At 42.1% G+C, this 12617-nt stretch overlaps 1 protein-coding gene across 2 annotated transcripts in view; it reads right to left on the bottom strand.

Moving 5' to 3' along the window:
- Positions 1–11178, bottom strand: part of LOC146503660 (FRAS1-related extracellular matrix protein 2-like) — a 52687-nt gene extending 41509 nt beyond the window's left edge. For both annotated transcript variants that reach the window (XM_085184809.1, XM_085184810.1), the window contains exons 1-2: positions 5985–11178; positions 4793–4882 (exon numbers count right to left, since the gene is read on the bottom strand). In XM_085184809.1, coding sequence (XP_085040935.1) covers positions 4793–4882; positions 5985–10995 — 5101 coding nt within the window. In that variant the 5' untranslated portion in view covers positions 10996–11178. The remainder of the gene's footprint in view (positions 1–4792; positions 4883–5984) is intronic.
- Positions 11179–12617: the final 1439 nt, after the last annotated feature.

Below are 12617 nucleotides of genomic sequence, written 5' to 3'. Positions count from 1 at the left end.
CTATCATTAATGGATTTGGTGTTCTCTTTTTCTGATGCATTTCAGGCAGCAGAATTTGCCTTTTGGACTAAATATGGATTGTAAATACGGAGCTGTAATCTGCACTCAGGAGCAAAATGGACTGCAATGGAAAAAAGGAGGCACAGCACTAACAGACGGCCTGAAAGTGATCCAACAGACTTGGGCAAAGAAATCTGAATTTTAAAAAAAAGAGAATTCATTGGCTTATTCAGTGACTAAATCATTTCAGAACAATGAAACCTCTTGAAACATATTCAGGCGTTCCTGCCTTGGAGAATTCTATTATCATCTTTTCATCATCAATAAAAGTATTTTAAATTTTTTTTAAAAAGCATTTCGCTGGCTCAAGACTGCTAGATAACAGCGAATGTTTGATCCCCTCACAGATGAGCACAGGTTTTTCATCTGTTTGGTTAGTCGCAGCAGCTCTTTGCGGATATGCTTTCATTTAAGTCGTCTCTACTCTTCACACACACATTAAAGGAAAGCAAACTTGCACATACACCTTGTTATGCTGTGCTGAATAGAGAAGGCTGCTGCTGGGTGGTAAACATTGCAAATATAACTGCAATGCAGACTAGTGAGAAAATTATAACACAAAGTTAGCTGCTGACGACATAAGGGACCGGTAAGAGACGCAAATCACTCTCCAACTAAAATGATTAGCCTAAATCCATTCTGTAATTCAGTTTTTCAGCCCCAAAGTGAAGCAGCTGTGCCTCAGGAACAGCTCTGTAATCAAAGCCCAGATGTTTTATCACTAAATGGTTTTTCCATAACAATAAAACGACTTCACCTATTTTATTGTCTGCAGCACAGCTGGCCTGTGAAGAAAACCGAACACCCTGAAAGCCCTTTAAACTATCACTACAACGAGACCAGCTATGTAATTTGCTGAAGCTTAAAGCATACTTTATGAATATGATTCATACCTGGTCCCAAGGACAGAGGAATGTTATACCCCACAAGAAAGTATAGAAGAGACAGTTTCATTAATAGCAGGCTAGAAACGCTGCAAAACTGCAGAGTCATCTCCTATGCGGTGATGGGGATATTATAGCATATAGCTATACTAACCTCACAACTGCATGTGAGTGCATGTTCTACACTTACTTTTGTTGTACTCTAGCACGCAATGGGGAGTAAGATAATCCCCCCCCCCCCCCCAAGCCTGGAATTAGGAGGGGAGACAAAGAAGATGGAGTATGCACCCATTGTCACAAGAGATTACACACCGATAACATGGAAGTTATGGTGACAACATACATATCAGATGTTACTGCAGGTGAAAAATGGTTTGGAGGATTTATTAGGTCGTGGTATGCACGGTGACCTGAACTTATCTTGTTACACGAAGCAGAAATAACAAACAAAACACGCTTGTTGAGGTGGGCTCTGCAGACATGCACCCTATTGTCTCTTTCCATGTGAGAAAATGTGTTCCAGACAGAAAGTGATTCTATTTTTCTTTTCACTGCTGACCCATTTCACTAGAAATTATTGACTTACATACTCTATGCTTCTTACAGCGAACGAGTCTCATTAGTCAAATGAGGAAAAAACATGGATATTTTGTGCATGCCTGCAGAGTTTGACCTTAAAAATACATTTCTTTTCCCAAACTATTAATGATCTTTTGCTGCCTTTTTGTAGCTCACTTAAATAAAAATAAAAAATAAAAATGCGCTGAGCGCCTGGAATAAAAAACAAAGAGTACTACATTGTGTCTGTCATTAAGAACATTTGTGAGGTTGATTGACTGGCTGGAAGCAGACAGGGAATCAGCTCCATAAACAACTGCCTGGGAATGCGAGGGCTCGTGTGTGCTCAGGTAAGCTCACCTGAATGCAACTGAATCCCTAGGAGACAAGGGGAGAGCTGGAGTCCATCAAAACACAACAATTAACTGAGTTAGAATAACAAGGGCAGCACACATACAGGCACACAGATACAACCCCCCCAGCCCACCCCCCAGAAAAAAATCAACATTCCATTTGGGCAACAGTTTCTTCAAAACAGCAGACACCTCTACAAGTTAAAATGTGTGAATTTAGTCATTTGGAATGATTAATTTAAAGCTCTGACAAGGATGACAAAAAAATTATACACAAGCATCACTGGTAACATTCATCCTGTGGTCTCCTTTTTGGCAAAAACACCTTAAATGCAGCTTTAAAACATGGCAGTATCAACTTTAAGACGCTAAAGAAATTCAAGAGGAAAGGAAATCAGATAAAATAAAATGCACAAATCATTTGTAGACCACTGCACATAAAATGCAGCATAATTTGGAAGTAAATTCAATATTATTCTGTTTTTTATACACTAACAGGATTAAAAGTTTTACTTTGTAAGAAACTCTATTCACTAATTAAAAATGCTAAGCACTTTGGGATGTGGCCCAGTTGTTTTTACTTGTAGTAAAAAGCCCATCTCCTCTCTTTATGTGGCCGAGTTAATCAAGTGAAACCGCCTAAATTGCACAAGCATAATTAATCAAGGTAAACAAAATATCTGCCTGCTTAAAGCACAGGTCATTACTTTAGTCGATACTCTAATACAGCTGTGCTATACAATGGATGAGAGCGAGTCAGGTCTAGCACAGTTTCACATTTGGGCTCTGAACTCACCATTTACTATTAGAAACATGTGGAAGTCAGCAAATACATTGTTGCAAAGAGGAACTGAAGCTCTGGCAGCTCAGATTAAAATCCAACACTGTACCCTGGTTAACAAGACAACCCATCTATCAGGAAAACTATGACGTCAGCTTCTACAATTAAAGCAAGCTTGTGGTTAGAAGTGAGACTGCCATAAGTATTTAGATGGAGCACAATGAACGGCTTTGCACTTTCCATTCATCCTCCTTTGTGAGAATACATGCCGGGAGTAAATTAGTGTACTGCCCTGTAATAAGTGCAGACAGTCACTTTATGTTTGGACTGACAATGGAACCAGAAGAAATCCTATAGGCCTTTGTGTGGTGTACTAAAACCCAATACATGACCTCACCTGGAAGAGGGAAAAACAGTAAATAAATAAATCCAATAGTTCTGCACATGTGCTGTTTAAACAATGACCAGCACTCTTAAGCACACAAATTATGGTAATCAGCAGTCAGCAGCAGGCGCATACTCGAAAATGTGACTACATTCACAGTTCGTCACAACTATTGGCATAAACCCGTGGAATCTCACTGAACAGCTGCAACATGAAAAGCAACTTTTCACACTCACAGCATTGCCAAGTGCATTTGGTAAATTTCCCAATGAACTTGAAGCGAGAAAGAGAATGTTTTCCACTGCTGAACATGACATAGTGCAGCTGTGTGCCAGTGTACAGCATTCAGCTCCTCCACAACACGGCTGTTCAAAGAGCTGCAGGCTCTGTCTAGGGATTTAGGGCAGCCACCAGCCCAGCTTAAATCTTATTAAAAAAAAAAATCTTCACTGATTGCCTCAAAAACTGCACTGCAGTACGTGGTGAGTCCTTGTGGATCGGCCATCCAATGAGATCATTCATCAATTTGTTAAGCTCTTTAGGTGCCACTATAAAGTACAATTTTCATATCAAAGAATGACTTTTTAGAGAGGTGCACTGTATCTGATAGTTGCCATTTTATGCTTTGTTTTGTTTGAGGACATAACTATGATTGAGGACGGAATAAGACAAAAGCTGTTTTGAAGTCTCGCAGTGAGCGCTGAAAGGAGTGAATCTAATTGCCAGTCTGGAAGATAAACTACCAGTGTGGGGATATGTGTGTCATCAAGCATCAAGCAAGGTACACAGAGAAAGAAAGTGACAAAGAGGGAGAGAGGCCCTTAGAGATCCATTAAAACAAAACAAAAAAAGAAAGCCCAAGTGAGACAATAATAAGGGACTGAGCCCTCACTCAGCAACAAAAAAATCTGCATGGGCTCAACTGCCGATATTCAGTACCAGCTCCTGCATTTGAGTCATCTCTTATCAGCACCCCATCCACCTGTTGAGATTGATTTTAACCTGTCAAATATCAAACCGAAGGCACGGAAAATGAGAAATGAGAATGGGAGCTCACTGAGGTGCTTGTGGGAAAAGAGGGCCCCTATTAGAGCCGTCCTTTGTGCTCACTCATCACAGCTGAAGGATAGCAGAAAGGACACACTGTCAGGCACACTGCTTCTGCTAATCGGCAACACCGGCATGATTACCTCAAACCATTCACAGAGCCTGCGTCTGATTACATATCTACAGCTCTACTAATTAGTAACTGGCTAAATCAATCATTACTTTCTAAAAAATAATGAGCGACTACGGTTAGATGCTAAGACTGACCTACCTATGGCATCATTTGCAGTAGGACAAACTAATGAATATACTAATGAATATTTGAATAAAATTTTAATAGGCGTAAAAGATCTAACATTCCTTTTTTCTCCGAAATGCTGGTGGAATGAAATTCACCAGAGCATAAACAAAAGCTATCTAGAAACAGTACATCTTTCCTTCTATTTCACTGCATGCCTGTTATCTCACTTACTTAAGCTGAAATAATGGAAATCTCTGCAATCTTTGCAGATGCCTTTTGATTTGTAATTCTGCCTAATTAGGCACATTGTTGAGTGGATTCAAGCCTTTCCTTTCTTAGAGAAATCTGAATTTATTAAACAGCAACAGTGTGACAAATTCACTGTATCATCCTCAAAAGTGAGCGTGTCACAGACTCATTTCAGATTTAAAGGCTATCACTCAATATAACTCCAAGAGTGGATGTTTAAATTGAGGAACTTACCGCTGTCCTCAATGGAGAAATGAAAGATGTCGTTTGTCGCGTTGACCCCATCCCTCAGAATATAGCATATGCTCATGTCGTCAATTTCAGCTGAAAAAGAGCACATTTACATAAGTACAAGCAAAATCTTGCTCACAAAATTTTGCATCAGCTATTTGGCAAAAACAACTAACAAAACATGTTCAGTTTGTTCCTATCTACTTGTCAGTGTCTTTGTGCCTGTGTGCCTAAATGTGCACGCTGACAGCACCAGGGGAATCCGAGCAAAAAGAACTGCCTGAAAGGGCTGTAAACAAATAAGACTCTTGAATGATGCCGGACATTAAGACCAGCTTGACTCGTGGGATGCCATCACAGCAGTCTGTCTGCTTGCCATCTTGATAGCGTGGTGCTAGACAGGCTTCCTTATAGCACTAAAAACTGCAAAGTTTCCACACTTGCTGCGTTCAATATTTTATGTCAGAATAGCTCCCTTCAAAGGGACAGATGCATACAAATGTGTAGCCTAAACTTTCAAATGCCCAGGAGATAGTGTCTTTATTAACTGTCTGTTTACTCTTGTGAGAACTCTTGAAATATTGAACAGGCCTCTAGGGGAAAGCATCTCACAGTGGCTTAGCAAATAAAAGCAGGGAATACGTGGATATTGACTGTGGCTGCTATCCTGATATTTACCATTACCAAGACACCCCTCTGGTCTGTTTGAAATGTAACGTCTGTACTGCACCATGTTATTTACAAAGCCAGTGATTTGCTGGGAGCTAGAATACCACATCTCCCTCCCTCTGACATGTTTGCATGTTCACATTATTTATCATCACGTCTGTAATTCTCTTGTCTACTGTTATATTCCTCTGGTAAAGCACAAACCACCGTAAGTTGCCTCCGAAGTGAAATGTTTTAGGCACTGTTTGAAAAATGCTCTCCTCCAGAGAGAACTAGTCAGCCTGAGGCACTAGCATACTTCTTTCTGTAAACAGGCGCTCTCTAGAGTGAAAACAAAAAGTTTATGATTTTTAAGACCATTGGAGTAAGGCCATTTAAAAGTCTAAGTAAAACCAGGGTAAGATTAAATTCACATCGGACTGCTCCGAATATTTTGAAAAGTCTTCTATGTGAGTTTTACTGCAGTAGATTGCAAATCCATCAGAATGTCACAGGACTGAAAAGTTTTAAAGAGCAGCCTTCTTACCTTGCGTGAAGCTGTTGATAGTTGCATTTCCTCTGGCATGGTTGATAAGGTAGCCATGTTCTGGGGCTACAGTAATCCTAAAGGTCACAGAGTCCTGAATGCTGTCTCTGTCCTCTGCTTTCAGGGTCTTACTAGTGATCACAAAGCCTAAGTGGCCTGTCTCCAGAACCCGCAGTGTTGGGGCACCTTTATTAACCAGAACCTGTGGTACACCATTATCCACGGAGAGAATGGCAATCTTCATCATTTGAGGCTTTCGGGTCTCAAATACAGTATCGGGGAAGACATAGAAGTCTGTGTGAGTGCCATCGGTGACAGTGAAGGAGAAACTGTCCTCTGTACTCTCTGTGCCATCGTGCCTGTAGCTGATCAAGTTCTCATTCAAGTCCTGCTTTGTGAATGAGGTGACAGGCCGGGTGTTGTTAAAGAGCAGGCGACCATGAACTGGAATCTGAGTGACTGTGAATTTCAGGAGACGGTCAACGGTGTCCCTGTCTTCAACTGTTAGCTCGAAAGGTGTGATGAGTTTGTTTTCTCCCTCAGTCACTGCCAGACTGTGTACCGTCAGTACAGGCTTTTTATTATCCACATCAGCGATGGAGATGCGGAAAGTGCGGAACACGGGATTATAGCCATCAGTCACTTCAAATTCAAAGCTATCCATTTTCACTTCATCGTCCGATGTGTGAATGTAGTAGATTTTGTTGCCAGCCAGCTGGAGCTGTGTAAAGGATGAGATGGGCATCCCAGGTGTGTCTGTGCACTCCAGGTGTCCTCTCACTGGTGCTCGGGTGATTGTGAAAACTAAGTGTTCATCTGGACTGTTGAGGTCACTGGTACTGAGGAGGTCTGTTGTCAAAGTAACCCTGCCACCCTCTTTAAGAGATACACCTTTACTGACCACATCAGGGAAAACCATGTCTATGCTGCCGATTGTAACATAGAAGTATCTGTCAATCAAAGGGTTGATGCCATCAGTCACATCAAACTTGATGAGGTCTCGAATTCCCTCTTGTCCATTGTGGATGTACACAATCAGACCCTGATCCACCTCGCTTTGTGTAATATTCATTCCAACTGTGATATTTTGCAACGTCCCCGAAGGCGTCGCTCTTTGCAAATACCCTTGACCGGGTCCGTATCGAATTATATAGGTTAGCGTGCTATCCTCAGAGTCCAGATCAGTAGCTTTTAAAACATCGCTGTTAATGACTTTCACATCACCTATCTCTATTTCAAGGCCATCATTGATTGCCATCCTTGGGGTTTCGTCGTCCACAGGGATAATCATAACAATGACTGTTTTCTCCGCAACGAACTTTCCATCTGTAAGAACAATATCAAAGCTGTCCTCTGTGGTCTCCGAGTCATCATGCTCATACACGTAGCTGGAGGCCTCCCTGATCTGATCCAAGGTAAAGTTAGACACGGGGACGGTGCCAGTAGTGAGCTGATTGAGAATAAATCCATGCTTGGGGGGTTTGCTGATGATGAATATCAGATGATCAGAGGGGAGATCAGCATCAGCACCATTCAGAATGGGAGTGTCAATAACTATGTTCATGCCCTCCATAACCACAAACTCTCTCATGTAAATCTCTGGCTTTTCATCATTAGAGGGGATTATGGAGATGGGGAAAAAGTGCCTTTCAGAGAAATTGATGCCATCAGAGCATCTGAATGTAAACCTGTCTTCTACTGGCTCGACTCCTTTGTGAATGCTTTGAACATAATAAATGTGATTCTGTTTGATGTCCTTGATGGTGAAAGCACTAATAGCTGTTCCAGACCTGGATTTCTCTGAGCCTGGGGCTGGGGAAATATTTTCCACATACCCTGAAGTCGGCTGTACGATGATTGTACATAGAAGGTCATCGCTGGGGGTGTCGACATCATCTGCGCTTATGTGGAGAATCTGAATGACATTCTTCTCTCCCTCAACAACAGTGAACTGCGGCCCCACAAAGACCTCTGGAGCCTGGCTGTCCAGAGGAAGAATTGTGACATGCACTCTGACACCTGTGATCTTATTTCCTCCCACAGTCCACTCATCAGACATGTCTGTCAAAGTGAGATTGAAAAAGTCCTCCTTTGTGCTCGAGCCTATCTCCCCACTTGTGTGAGCATAGACCACAAAGCCATTAATAATATCAGCTTGGGTGAATGTGCCCGATGAAACACCTCTAACCAGGATTTCACCCAATAACGGCGGGTCTTCAACTATGAAGGTTAATCTGAGGTCATCTGTGTCCTCATCTCTTCCTTGAATGACATTACTCGTGATTTCTGTTGCTCCATTTTCCAGTACATCTATGTAGGAGCCAATTGTGCCAGCAGGAAGACTTATAGTTGGAGCCTCATCATCAATTGGCTTCACATTGATCTTTATAGTAATCGGGACTATGTGCACCCCATCGCTGACATCTATTTGTATGGAATCCACTGTTGATTCATCTCCATTATGAATGTATGAAATTAGGCCATTTGCAATATCCTCTAGAGTGAAAGCATTTCCTTTGGTCATATCAGTGAATGTAAACTGGACCTGACCATGCAGTGGTGGCTGAGTTAAAGTGAAGGTTATCTTTTTGTTTTCCGTGTCTGTGTCAGAGGTGTCCAGCTCAGCACTCGTAAGGATATGTCTGCCACGCTCAAGCACAGTAAATCCAGAGTTCTTTATTTGAGGCGGCTTGTTGTCCACAGGCTTTAAAAATATAGTGAAAACCCCTTCTACAGTATTCCCAGAAACATCCTCAACAGTATATCTAAACTGCAAAACATGAGTGGTAATTCCAAGCTCAAGATCAGGTGGTTTGTAAGCTATTTTGTGGTGATTGATTTGAGCCTGAGTGAAAGTTGTGACTTCGGTGTTTGGATTTTCAGTCAATACCAAAGCTCCCAGTACAACAGGGCTGTTCTCATCTGTGTCTGTCGGTGGCTGCACGACTGTATATTTGAGATCACGATCGTCTGAATCGAGGTCAGTGTAACGGAGGAATTTCTTTCGGAAGTAAGTAAGCTGATACTCATGCACAGTCATTTGCAGCGTCGCCCCAGGGTACAGTTCAGGTGGAAGGTCGTCAACAGGGAGAATTTTGATGACAAATGAGCTTTGACCTGATTGATTTGGTGGGTCATTGTCATCTTGAACCGTAAACACAAACTGATCCATGATTGTGCTGGTACTGTGAGGTCCAATGTGCTTGTAAAACAGTTTGCCATCAGTAATATCCTGCTGCAGCCATTCAGTCACTACTTTCTCATACATTTCGTCCTCTGTATTAAACTTCCAGGTTGATGGGTCTTCTGGGGCCTCAGACTGACGCAGCATCACCTGTCCCAGTGTGGAAAAAGGAGGCTCGATTGTGAATTTAATTGTGGAATCCTCTGAGTCGATGTCTGCTGCACTGAGCATAAGAGAGGTGATAGGCATCATTTGGTTTTTGAATAAAACCAAACCAGTGTTGGCATTTATAATGGGAGGCTCGTCATCTGTTGGCACAACAGTAATAGGAAACAGAAACTCCACCTCATTTGTGCCATCTGTCATTCTGAAAACAATATTGTCACTGTACGTGTCACTGCCATCATGTTGATAAATGACTACACCAGCATCAAGGTCAGCTGGGGTGAAAAATTTCCTCCTGGAGCCCAGAACAGTCAATTCACCATGCCTCAGGCCATCAATAACAGTCATTTTGACTTTCTCTAAATTATCCTCATCACTGATTTCCAGATTCTGTGAACTGGACAGAGGCCTGGACTGACCCTCATACAGCAATTGTCCAGTATTCCTAGTAACCACAGGGGCCAGCGTGTTCATAGGCTTTACAACAATCATGAAAGCAAAAGGATCTGACACAGCTCCCTCTCCATCCACAACCTCAAACTCAATCTGAAAAATCCTCTCAGTGTCCGAATCCACAGCAGGGGGCTTGTAGGCAATTTTCAGCTCTTTGAGGTCTCCTTGGTAAAATGAGGTTATTGGCAAATTCCTATCATCAGTGCTTACTATGTAGCCTTCCTCAAAGGACAGAGGAGATGTAATATTGAAGATTAATTCATCTGGATTAGACTCAACATCCTCTGCAGCCAGCATATCCGTGGTTATTGCTGTCATTACAAACTGATCTACTTCCATCATCATCATGGCAACAAAGCTGGGTTTAGGAGGTATGTTGTCTTCTCCCTCTTTGATTCTGACCAGAATCTGGAAAAATTCCTGCTTGAACAAATTGCCTTCTTTATCATGTAATTCCACAACCATCGGAATGTAATCTCTGTTAGGTGACTTCAAAGCGAAAGTGTGCTGATAACGGGTGTTCATTTTAATAAACTCATCACAGTCCACCATTGTTCCGAGGCTCTCTTCATCCACAAGTTTTCCATACCTGGGCAGCACATTGCCACTGGAGAGGGAAGCTATTTTGCACTGATGCGCACTTCTATCATAGGTGAATTCTAAAATTTTCTTATCGATGGGATTACTTGTGCCGAGCAGTTTTTCAACAGTGAGCGGCATGTTTTTCGTCAGCACCTCCAGCTGCGTAAAAATAACCTCCACCTCCATCATAAAAGGTATTATAATTGTATCCGTTTGCGTGTCGTACCTGAGTTGTAACCTCACTCTATCCTTCGGGGGACTCCGAGATCCAAAGTGAGAATACTTCACGTCATTGGGACCAAATTCACACGGAAACTTTTTCGGAGACAGGTGTCCAGGCCTTTGAGACAAAGGATCGTTGTCTAGGACTGTTATGCTGCATCTATCACCGGGCTGAACTTGGATAACCAAATCGTTGATGGGATCAATGAAGACTGATCTCCCGAAAGGCACGCGTATCCCATTATTGGCAACCAATATCGTGTCTTCTGACAGCTCAGCCCTCAAAGCATATGATAATCCATAGCTGTCAAAAACCTGTGCAACCACATCACCTGTCAGAATCACTGCGAGCAGAATCAGAGCGGCGCCAGTCCCGTGCAGATGCGGGTGAATAATCCAAGCCATTTGGAGAGTTTAACTGCAGAGGAAACACCTTCAACTTTGTGCATGCAACCTTGTAAACCGCGTACCTCGGTTAAAGTTGCAAGAGTACAAAATCCGAGTTGGATAATATCACGCACCTGTGAGCACTGAGGTGCACCATTCTCTCACAGTAGCTGTGCACTGATAGCCCAAACTTCATACTCCTGCCTAGCTGGAGTAAGGAGAGCCACGCCCTCCACTCAGCCAATTGGTCGATATCTCTCCTCCGGAACGCGTTAGCCAGGTTTTAAATGGACGTGGTTTGTGTCATTCTGGGCGGAAAAAGAATGTCGCGTCAGATAAACGTTCAGTTTCATTTAGTAAAAGAATGTGGTGCTATTTATGTATTAGACGTGACTTTGCGTATGTCCCCAGCAGAACTTGCAATAAGATATGTGAGCAAATTACTTCGTTTAAACACGCCAAAAGCAGACTAGCAGTCTTTATTAAATATACATTCAAATATAGTTGAATTACTCCAAAATAGCCACATTAATAAGGGAAGTCAGAAGTCCAGCTGTATCGATGTGAGTGCAGAAGAGCTTTGTCTCCCTCTCCTGGGTTGCGCTGGAGTGAATATGCTCTGCACGTCTTCATTACCCTCCAAACTCACATTTTTGAATACTTACTGTTGTGTGCATGTTTGTTTGTTTTTAATCCATTTCGGAAATTTTGGTCTATCATTATATTAACGTCTCGTGCAATTTGCAATTTGCAGGATTAACTGTTTTAATGTTTTCTGTTTTATTTAAGAAGTCAGTGTTTTTGTCACTAGAGATTTAAATTATGCTTAGAAGGCAGTCCTCAACTTTTTTTTTAACCCTGCTCACAATCTACTCCTAATGGGATCAAAAGTTCTATTTATCCAAATCATGTGGGAACATTGTCCTGCTTCTTGCTAGGGCAATCTAATCACAGAGGTCCTCCAGATGTCAGGTGCTTTCCCCAGCAGAGCACTTTCCTCTGACAAGCTGACAAGCCCAGTCATGAACCTCTCTCTGTACCACTTACCTGGAGAACCAGTGTTGATGAAAAGAACACCCACAAAGATACTGCACTACACAGCAGGGCAGGACAGAATGACTGAATTTTATTCCAAGTAGGGTTAATTTTGGTGCCATGAGCACTGCTGCACAGTCAGATAAGAATTACAAATCTGGTAGATTAAGAAATTTGTCTGGTAGAATCAGACATACGTCCAAAGGGGAGTGTATGGAGAAAAAAAATGCAAAATCCTGAACATGCGTGGTATTTTTACTGTTCTCACATTCAATTAAAATGTCAGCAAGACAGATTTCTACAACACAGCCGTGGTATTCATTGAGCCCACCTGCAGGGATAGCTGCTCAGCTGTGAATATAGTATGTATACAGATACCTAAGATTCCCTGTAAATAGGCAGCAACTCTAGAGCTTTACAGTGCCTGGAAAAATCTGACTTCATTTGCGCTCACTCTCTTTTGATTGCCTTTAGATGATTTTTCATTCCATCCACAAGCTTGTGGATGCACACGTTGTGTCTGCACTTACCAATAGTTATGCATTAATGACACACAAACCATCTTGCAGCTGGCATGTGTTGAAATCAGTACACAGTAGCTGCCA

The sequence above is a fragment of the Neolamprologus multifasciatus genome, chromosome 14 (genome assembly GCF_963576455.1).
Source record: "Neolamprologus multifasciatus chromosome 14, fNeoMul1.2, whole genome shotgun sequence".
NCBI lineage: Eukaryota > Metazoa > Chordata > Actinopteri > Cichliformes > Cichlidae > Neolamprologus > Neolamprologus multifasciatus.
The sequence above is the reverse complement of the archived record's forward strand: the minus strand, read 5'-3'. Positions and strand labels throughout refer to the sequence as shown.